The sequence below is a fragment of the Typha angustifolia genome, chromosome 8 (genome assembly GCF_048772165.1).
Source record: "Typha angustifolia cultivar Huaian chromosome 8, ASM4877216v1, whole genome shotgun sequence".
In the NCBI taxonomy this organism is placed as follows: Eukaryota; Viridiplantae; Streptophyta; class Magnoliopsida; order Poales; family Typhaceae; genus Typha; species Typha angustifolia.
In genome coordinates, this window is record NC_133246.1 from 5632312 (window position 1) to 5643300 (window position 10989).

General features: G+C 34.7%; 1 protein-coding gene across 4 annotated transcripts; it reads left to right on the forward strand.

Moving 5' to 3' along the window:
* Positions 1-915: 915 nt before the first annotated feature.
* Positions 916-9843, forward strand: LOC140764341 (LEAF RUST 10 DISEASE-RESISTANCE LOCUS RECEPTOR-LIKE PROTEIN KINASE-like 2.4). 4 transcript variants are annotated; one of them, XM_073102862.1, is made up of 5 exons: positions 916-3971; positions 7329-7387; positions 7484-8218; positions 8407-8561; positions 8649-9843. In XM_073102862.1, exons 3-5 carry the CDS (start codon positions 7500-7502, stop codon positions 9776-9778), a joined length of 2004 nt encoding a protein of 667 aa, XP_072958963.1. In that variant the 5' UTR covers positions 916-3971; positions 7329-7387; positions 7484-7499; the 3' UTR covers positions 9779-9843. The 4 variants fall into 4 exon arrangements, with proteins under 4 accessions (XP_072958963.1, XP_072958965.1, XP_072958964.1 ...); XM_073102864.1 differs by lacking the exon at positions 7329-7387 and having other exon boundaries at positions 916-1437; positions 3906-3971; XM_073102863.1 differs by lacking the exon at positions 7329-7387 and having other exon boundaries at positions 916-1401; positions 3906-3971.
* The last annotated feature ends 1146 nt before the right edge of the window (positions 9844-10989 follow it).

Below are 10989 nucleotides of genomic sequence, written 5' to 3' on the forward strand. Positions count from 1 at the left end.
TTTTACCTATTTTATGGTTCACACTTCGAGGATTTTATAATCCAATCCCTTTGTTTTCTTTATAATTCTCATTTAATATTAGACGGTACGAGCAAAAAATTATTCTATTATAATGTATGGAATAATTTATAGATACCTAAATTACCTTTATCTTCTTCAAAAGAAGGGTAGAGAGGAGGGAAGAGTGGGAGTATTTTGGTAATTGGTCAATATCAGTTAGTCAAAATAACGTTAATATATTAAATAAAAATTATAAAAAAAATGATGAGTCAGTTTATAAAATTCTTAAATATGAGATGTGAATCACACAATAGATAAAAGATAGGGTGTGATTTATAAAATTATCTGTTTATTAAGTTTTTATGACTTACTATGATACAATGAATTTCTACTTTCACTTCAGCAATAATTTATAGTTGGTATGTTTGGTTGATAGTAAATAGGAAAAGAAAAATGATACGTTTTCCACCTTATAATGTTTAAATAGAAAAATGGATTTGAAAGTGAATTTTTGGCCTTCTTAAAAATCTCTTGTTAACTTTCTTATTTTTGTCTCATTCCTTGTGATTTCACAATAATAATTATAAATTAAATTTAACTGCATTAGTTCTCTATAGTAGAGATTATGCTAGTTGTTAGAATATAAAATACAATTTTTTTTATTATCCGATAACTTAAATTTTTAGAGTCGTCGACGAATTAACACGATATTAGAGTCAGAGGTCATGAGTTTAAATTGCTATATCTATTCATCTTTGCTTAGAAATATAAAATTTTATCTATATAAATTAAATTTATTAACTGAACTTGTTTGGGCCCATTTAACTTGTTTCAGCTTCAGAGGTGAGGAGTATTAGAGCAGTTGAACGATAGATTTTAAACTCATGACTTTGGACCCTCGTACCGTATTAACTCATCTCTATTATACTTTAAATTCTAGCATTAGTTTGAGAGAATTCCACTATGAAATGTTCATGGTTTTTACATCTTGCTTTTCTCGGCGGCTTTCTCCATCATCAGTGGAAGAGGGGAAGAGGAGACCAACAACAATAGAAACGCGAGAGAGCCCAGAAACAGGGATTTCTTGGAGCCATCTTAATGAGACTGGCTTGGGAAACTGCTTCCTCTCTCCCTTAAAGCTTCTTCGCTTATTGGGTTTGGTGGGTCTTCTCAGTATCTCCAATGGCGATCGATGGCTCTGAGTTGTTCCTATCTGTCCCTCTCTGCTTTTATAAGAGAAGGATCTCTTCTTTCTTTTATATAGTTGATTGTTAGCTGGGTAGTGATGTCGAAGCGGAAAGAGGAAGCAAATGACTCCAAGAGAATTAATAGGCCTGTTGAGGAAGTTTCTTTTCCTTGTCTCCTCTACCAAGTGTTGCTTGGGAAGAAATTGGCATCTGGGTATTTCCCATTGCCACCCATTAATTATGCTTTTAGGCATGTCTTCCTCTTTCTTCACCAAAATTATAGCTCTTAGAGTAGAAAGATTCTAGTGTCATGTTGATAGGATGGGAGAAACGTGGGCTTAAATGATAATTAGTTGGAGAATTATATGTTGAAATGTTTTGTGTTCTCTTAGTTTTCTTTCTTGCTATTCCAAGTGATTGGGAACATTAGGGTTTGCAAATACTTTCAACCCTACATTTGATATCAGAGGTTGTAGATTTTAGTGGCATCTTAGTTCCTAGTTTTAGGAGAGCTCGTTGTTTAATTACGTGTAGTAAGATTGTAGTGTTAATGTTGATTGATATGCTTGCTTGAAGACATGTGGGCTTATGTGATAATTAGCTGGAGCAAATTAGAAGTTGAAAGGTTTTGCTTTTTCTTAGTTTTCTTTCTTGCAATCCTAAGTGATAGGGAACATTAGACTTGCAATTAGTTTCAACTTTACATCTTATACCAGAGGAGGTAACATTTGGTGAGAATCTAGTGGAAGCTTAGTTTGTATTGTTAGGAGAGCTTGTTGCTTAATTCCATGCAGTATATTTTGTTTTTGCATTATAATCAGCTTGAAGTTTGAAGTAGTTTGAAGCTTTTAATATGGTGGATAGTTTGAAGTTTCAGTTTTGGTTTTGACTTGGTTAAAAATGAAATGGAAATTTCGATCAGTTTCGGTTCTAATTTTATTGTATCGGTTTTGAATTTCTTTAAATAAATAGTCTTCTTTATCTTATTTTTCAAGGCATCACACAAAATCTAATAGCATTTAAGTAATGAAGTTGATATTGGGTTAGATACAAATTAGATTCAAGTCAAATCTAGCATTGAATTTAAAACATATATTAAACTAATTGTTATTATTGTTATTATGGTTGTTTCGGTTGGATGCTACTTTTAGGGGGCCAGTTTCAGATCAGATAGGGCCGAAATGCAAAATGTTTCAATGAAACATCGAACTAAATAATTCATCTATGATAAAACATGCTAGTAGTTAATTTTTAATGATGAATCATTTAGTCTGTTTATAATGTTAATGGCTACGAAGCATGGATATAGATACGGGATACGAATACGATATGATACGGATATGCCGATATGACAAATTTGAAAAATAAGGATACAACACATTTATGATACATGGCTCATATGTATACACATATGATATCCGAGAACTATCCAATATTAATTTTAATTCTGAAAAATTGGATAGTTTAAGTATTCGACGAGTATCGTATCTGTCATGGTAACACCGACATAGATATGGTGAGAGTATGAAATTATCCCTGTTTCCTAAGTTAGTAGTATCTTGACGGAATAATACAGCAATAATACCTTATTCCTTGCAATTTATGTATTGGTTTGCATTTTTCCTTTGTAAATGTTAGGCCAACATTAACCTCTAACTTTGGTAGCTCGGCTAGTAAAGATGTTGGATTTCTTGTAGGAGTTGTAGGCTTGATTCCTCCTAGAGGCATGTTTAGATAATTGAGGACAAATATGTTTATGTGATGGAATGGATTAGTGTGGCCCAATTGTATGGGTATGGTGTGCTCCTCCTTTCTCCAATCCACTGTTTTAGGATCTTAAGATTCATTAAATACAAAAGAAAAAAGAAAAAAGAAAAGAATATGGTTTGTTGTTTTATCATGAGGCTAAATCCATATATCAGAATGTAGAAGTTGTTTGCTGAATATGATTAGAAAATAGGTTTGTGCTTTTAGACTTAGTTCTAAGGTTGAACATTCAGATTGTGATTGAGCTACAACTGTAGGATCAACACTTGGTATTTGGAACTAATTTGGGTACTTAGAAGTAGTATAAAGGCAGTACTAATGGAAGGCATATCGGTATATGTGGGGTAATTTTCATCCTAAGTATCTCAATTGAATCCTTTTATGGGTTACTTTAATATGATTGTACCATACTGATCTTTTCTACCAAGATAACTTATTTTTGTTAATTTTTTACATGCCGTTAAAGGGAGTTGAATATGCAATTCTATATTAGAGATTTAATGTCTCTATTAGTCGGACTACCAAATTTTCTTTTATGTTTAGATTATATCAATCTACCTAAAATTGGAGTAGGAGCATCTATTGATAGAAATGGTAAACATAACTTTGATCAATCAATGGAATGAGCTTTACTTGTATGGAATTTTTTCTGAATGCAAGGGGGACACATTGTTGTCATTAGTATTCTTTCTGGCTCTCTCTCAACATATGTAATGTGCTAATATATACCAGCTTTTGGTTCAATTTCTTTTTTGTACTCTTGTTCATGTCATAAAAAGAGAGAAGAAACCATGTTATAATGTTAATGCTAATTCATGAAATTATTAACTGTTTTTATACTTTCATAAAATATGAGTTCTATGTCCTGATTTTGTTAGCTGTGTTCACTACAAGATGCTAGGTGATGTTTATTTTATGTGAATTTGACTTGGCATCACTAGAAATTTTCAGGACTTAATTTGGAATGTCAAATGGGATACTTACCCAGCTGAGGAGGATTAGTTTCTATTGCTCTATGTAAGTCTTCACATCTAGCTTTTCTTTTGTCTGATAAAGATAGTAAATGCAGGTTATATCTCATTCAGCTTCTCAAATTCTACTTGGTTTCTCTCAGAAGCTTGTCAATCAACATTTCTTTCTCATATCTTATAGCAACAGATTGTTTGGCATAGTGTTGCAATTTCAATGGATAGATTAAATGTTGGAAGGGTTTTTAGTCTGTAAGAATTCCTAGGATTCTAGATAATGGTAAGAATTAAGGATGTTACATAATCTTAAGCCATACATGTTATATCAAAAGGATAAATTCAAAGAGCTATTCTCTGTTTATTATCATTCTTATATTTTTTAATTGATGATAAATTTAGATGTTGTAGTGAAAGCTTATTTTTTGTCTAATTTTAGGGAGAGCTTTTCATTTGCTTGTTGAAATAGATCCAAATTATGATTTGTAGTTCAATTTGAAGTCCCTTTAAAGTTCATTGGAAGGTTTTTCTATGGTCCATGCATTAGAGTTACTTCTCAATATAAATATGAGAATCAATATGATATTTTGAAGAATGTAGTGATAATTTTATTATTTTAAAAGTTTTCAATGGCAAGTATATAAAAATATCTTCCTTTTTTTTGTCCAATATGATATATGGTTCATGAATTAGAGTTAGTTCTTGTAAGTGCAATTGCTTTATAATGTTAGATTTGTAAATAAAATCACTTGCATTGGAGTTGTATAATCTAGAATCATGTGTATAATCAAGTCACTTATATTATGGAATCAAGCCAAGTCTGATATCTTTCCTGGATCTATCTCATGATGGATAACTCTACTGAGATTCTTGAAGTAGAAAGAAAGCTATGCCAGGTAGAATTATGGTGCATTCAGATGAAGTCAGATAAATTGCCCTCTTATGAGCAAAGTTGTTGAAATGTTGAAAGACGATATTGATAGCTTGGAAATGCCACTGAGGCCATTATTTCTCCTCGCAGCCAAACTCCGTGAGGCAGACTTCCATGAACTCTATTTCTAAGTAGTTATCAATTATTTCTGAGCAAGAGAGATCTTTCAGATTAACAAAGAAGGATGATATGTTAATATGTAGTTTGTTAGTGAAGTGGATCAAAACTAAGTGAATATTTTTCTCCTAGTTTCAATCTTCAACTTTTCCTGGTGATTAATATTTTATTTTTCTCCTAGTTTCCATCTTCAAGTTTTCCTGGTTATTAACGTTTTATTTATAAGCATGGTGATTAACATATTGGTAATATAATAAATCATATAAAAATAGCTATGGGATAAGATTGATTCTTGCTGGTTTGGTGGAGTCTATTCTATTGGTGGCCATTATATCATCATGTAGAGCTAGTCCTTACGGTGAAAATGCTCTGCTTTGGAATGTGCCCACAGAAGAATTCTATTTTACTCTGTAATGATAGTTGGTTGCCGGTTTTGCGAAATCTAGTTTAGTTATTCTTATTACTCTTAAAATTATATTTGTAATTTAAAATAAGAAAATAGAGTATTTGGTTGTCAACTAACATAATAGTATAATAATTATAGCTAAAAATATAAATAAAAAGTGAGAAATTGACTCAAATAATTGTTGAAGATTGACTCAAATTAAGATATCCGTTCAAACAGGATTCGATCCGTTAGAAAGGACTTGCCGCAGACCAGCGTTCTAGGCTCCATATGCCAGGGCTGTTCGAACAGGCCATCGAGGCATTCGAACGCCCATACTCGAGAAGATATTGCATATTGAAGGTGTTCAAACAAGTCTTGATAGTGTTCGAATGCTCAGGCCCGAGAGAATTTTGTACACTAGAGGCATTTGAATAGGTCTTAGGGGTGTTTGAACGTCCTTTTTCTTTTTGGACTAACATTCCAGAGCGTTCGAACGAGCTTGCAAGCGTTCAAATGCCCCAAGAATTTTCTTCTCTATCAAGTTACCTTATGGCATTTGAACTTTCTTCTCTATCAAGTTACCTTATAAATAGTTAAATTGGGGTTTTAGGGTTATTATGCAATGGGAAAACTTGAAAGATATAAACACCATTATATTGAGGGAGATTAGAGTGTGGAAACCCTCTATACTTGGATTTGGATTAGTGGATTAAAGTTTTGCACCGCCCATGAAAGTAGGCACATCAACAAAACCACGTAAACTCTTTCTCTCTCTCTTTCTTCTTTGTGGATTACTTGAAGTAGGAGTTCTTATTCATGATTAGATTGATTGCTTGCTATTACACTGCCATTAGCATCACATTTGTGATTTTCTTATTTGGATTGCTTTTGTCTATTACTATTTCCATTGGATCATTGTGTGGGGATTTGAGGATCGCTTTCGCTATAGAAGTGTGAAAGGAAACTGTGTAAATAAAAAATTAATAACTTCTCTATAGAAGTGTGAAAGGAAACTGCAATAAAAGACAGCCTAAATACAAAGTTATAAATAACATCTTTTGTTGGTTTTTTTTGTTTCAAGTACGAAATTTCGTATCTATAAAGTGGTCGAAAGCTGCAAAATATTATTCTTGTAATTTTCTGCATGTTGTGATAGTATTTGATTCTTTTAGTTGTTTCCATAAGTCTATCACAAATTCACAGTTAACTAATTATAGTTAACTGTTAGTTGATATATACTTTTGTTAGTTGTTGATTTTAGTTGATTGTGGTAGTTGTTTCCATAAGTCTATCAACTTGATACATATAGTTTTACTAGTCTTCTCTGGGTCAAACTTGATATATACTTTTACTAGTCTTCTCTAAGTCAAACTTGATATATACTTTTACTAGTCTTCTCTAAGTATCTGTCATTAGTCGAGAAGACTTTTGTCGGATGACACGAAGACCTACAATTTATTCATTATAAATAAATAATTGATTCATAATAAATTATGAACAATTAAGCCACCCAAACTACTAATAACTAAATAATTTATTCATAATAAATTTACTTAGAATTGATCTTATAATCTTAGAAAACTCGTCTTTGGCGACCAGCAAACAGAGGGCGCACGCCCTGTAGTTTTGAAGCAGGGGTTTGAAGCAGGGGCAAAACAAAGGGGGTACTAATTAACAGCAAGAGTCCTCTCTAAACCACAGGAGATAGTTGCTCATCATACGGCTCACTAACTTCACTTGTCTCTAGTGGGGGCTCGCTTCGGGCAGGTTCGGATAACTTACAATACACGGCCAATCTCAGGGGTTAGAAGCGTTTCTTAAGGCTTCAAACTAACGACTAGTCATTAAGAAAGTTTTGGTGGTTCACAATGTGTAGACTTGCTAGTATATACCGTTGTTCCTTTTTCTCCAATGATGCGACTGATCAGTATACCGTTCTTCCTGTGAGTCATTACTTTTGTTGTTGCTGACAGTCTCCCCAAGTCAAGCAGCCAGACTTGACTTAAAACTTTCTTCAAGAAATTAAAATCAAGTGAGATCAATTAATTCTTTCGTTCTTTTCTTTATATCCAACGGTTAGGACTTGTGCTGTGTTTGTTTAACAATGTGTGTGCTTCCTACTTCCAAGGAATTAAGGATCAGATATGGTACAAAGGTTTTTGGCGGTGCACTCTTCTACGAATCGCAATACCATCCAAGCACTAGACTTGCCAATCTGTTTATTGCTGCTATGCCCTCTCCTTTCCAGTGTTGCTGGTTGTTCTCCTTCCTCTTGCGGGCATCTTCACGACATCCCCTATCCTTTCCGTTTACAAACTGATCCACCAGAATGTGGATCTCCGCTCTACCAGCTCATTTGCGACGACGACAAACCGTATCTGGAGCTTCATTCAGGCAAGTTCTTCGTCAAGAGCATCTCCCGCAAAAAGTGGACGATCAACGTTGTGGATCTTGCCTTCGTGAGCGGAAACTGCAGTGTTCCTCAAGTTTCTCTACCACTTGATGTATTCGGGTACATTGACGCATATGACTTTAGCGGTAGTGGTAGATTTGCCAGTTTCCCATCTTACTTCAGCAATCGTGTTGGTTTCATTAGCTGCGCGAAGCCAATCAAAGACCAACAGTACTGGTATATTCCTTGCCTAAGCCGGAACAACAACTCTGTCTATGCTGTAGTCGATAAACTTAATGTGGGAATTGTCGAGCCTTCGTGCAGATTTCTTGCTATGACTCCCATAGATTCTGCCGCTGATATGAGTTCAACGATGGATATTTTTGAGCACCTACAAAAGGGGTTCATTCTTTACTATGGCATGCAATCTCGGTCCGTACAAGTCCAAATGTGCATCAGAGAGTTGTCAAGGTAAGAAACTACCATGTAGGTCTATATATATGAGAAGAAAGAATTTGAACAGTACAAATTCCCCATTCATATCCAGAAGACTAGAAAACAAGATGAATACTTCTAAATAAACTAACATCTGATTTCCAAAGTCCTCTATTGCATGCTTCACATGAATGATCTGACTTATTAATTTGCATGCCATGCAGTGAAACTAGTGGCAAGGGTATCCTCTCCTCCGTATCCACATTCATGTTAAATGTGCTGAATTTCATAGGCTGCCAGGGTTTGTACATTAATAGCACATTCGATCTCCTCTACGACATCGATCTGACGGTATTAATTATCATTGTGCCAATCATAGGTATGGTAAAGCAATAATGTGTATCATACTACAAACTGTTAAATTCTTTACTTGCAATGACCAAGTAAGATGATTTTGTTTTTTCAGCATTTGCGAGGTTTGTTTTTGCACCGTTATCAATTTACATTTTCCTGGCCTACAAATTTTGGAGTACGTGTGTTTCCATCGACAACGTAGAGAAGTTTTTACGAAACCAGCAACCACTCACACCATTGAGATACTCCTATACCGACCTCATTGCAATTACAGGCCACTTCAGAGAGAAGTTAGGACAGGGAGGCTTTGGTTCTGTCTTCAAAGCCACTCTATTAAGTGGCCACCATGTTGCCATTAAGATGCTAGGAAATTCTAAGCTCAACGGGGAAGAATTTATCAATGAAGTCTCCACTGTTGGAAGGATTCACCACATAAATATAGTTCAACTTCTTGGGTTTTGCTCTGAAGGATCAAAGAGAGCTCTGGTGTATGAGTACATGCCTAAAGGGTCACTTGACAAATATATTTTCTCCGTTAAAGGAACGAGTGCTCATCGGCCATTCACTTGGGAGAAGCTTAATAATATCGCCCTTGGTGTGGCCCGTGGCATCGATTACCTTCACCGAGGATGTGATATGCAAATTTTGCACTTTGACATCAAGCCACACAATATCCTCCTAGATCATAATTTCAATCCAAAGGTTTCCGACTTTGGACTTGCAAAGTTGTATCCAAAGGAGTACAGTCTAGTTTCCCTTAGTGCAGCGAGAGGAACCATTGGATACATTGCTCCTGAATTGGTGTCTAGAAGCTTTGGTGTAATATCCTACAAGTCTGATGTTTATAGTTTTGGAATGTTGTTACTAGAAATGGCCGGAGGGAGAAGGAATGTGGATCCAAAAATGGAAAATTCAAGCCAAGTCTACTACCCTTCTTGGATCTATGATCGACTTAATCAAGGAGATGAGCTTATGATAGATAACTCTATTGAGATACATGAAGTAGAAAGAAAGCTATGTCTCATAGGATTATGGTGCATTCAGATGAAGTCCACAAATCGCCCTTCCATGAGCAAAGTTGTTGAGATGTTGGAAGGTGATACCAATAGCATAGAAATGCCAGCTAGGCCCTTCTTTTCCTCCTCGCTGCCTAACTCTGTGAGGCTGTCATCCATGAAGTCTATCTCTGAGCAGTTATCAATCATTTCTGAGCAAGAAGATCTTTCCAACATCGAAGGATGATATATCGATGTGTAATTTGTTAGTGTTGTTGATCAAAACTTAATGAATATTTGGCTACTACTTTCTTTGCTGTGCTTTAATTTTTTGATGATTAACATTCTGATAATGCACTAAATCATATATAAAGTGTTTGTTATGATTCGACCATGAGAGTCAAAGTCAGTTGAGTCATTTGAATCAAGTCAAGCGAAATTGAATTAGTTAGTTAATTTTATTTTATTATTTAAAATTTTAAATAAATTAAATAATCTATGTCTGGATCCGCGAGGATTAGAGCCATCATCTTCCTCCAGCTATGTATCACAAAGTTCAAGAATTATCTTCATTTTTAAAAGTCAACTTAAGATTATAGAATTCTCATCCAAAAATATTTCTTATTGATGCACTTTTAGGACTTTGAAATACTTATAGAAATAATATTATACATTCTACTTAGTTCACACTGAAGAGATACATGTGTACCTATAATTAAAGTACATATTATGCTCTCGACGGTTCATGCACACCAAGTCATCCAATAGAGTTAAAGTTGAAACACCCAAACCTCCAAATACATGTGTAAACCGCATGGATAAATCCTCCCACGCGGTGCAACACATGACCTGTCAGTACAAGGATTTAACAAGGCATACAACAGCACAATTTCACCATAAATAACTCAACTAAAGGAGTCCGGATACAAGTTCCACAGGCCACAACAAGCCTTCCAAATATACATTTAAAATACTATACTAAAGTCCAAAAAAATACAACGTCATCATCACACCCTCGCAGGGGCTTCATACAACTAACATACGTACTGAAAAGGAAAAAAAAAGCGGCTACTCCTCGCAACCCGCACCTGCGTCCTCTAGCTCTGAAATAATATCGCCACGAGGGGTGAGCTTACAGCCCAACGAGTAGGATCCATACAATCTATAATAATGACATCACATGTGTATATCCAATGTATGCCTATATTTGCTAATGATAACGACATGCTTATTGAAATGACTTACCACAATTTACTAAGTCAATGCAATTGATAAAGATTACCAATCACTATCCTGGAACATGCTAGTTCCTAAACATATTATGATAAGTTCACACAGATATAAATCTTGAGACAATCTCTTATTCGTACACATCTCAATCATAGGTTTTACATGTTATGCATAACAATAAAATAACAGTTTAGTCATCTCATGTCTACCAAAGCAATAATCATACTT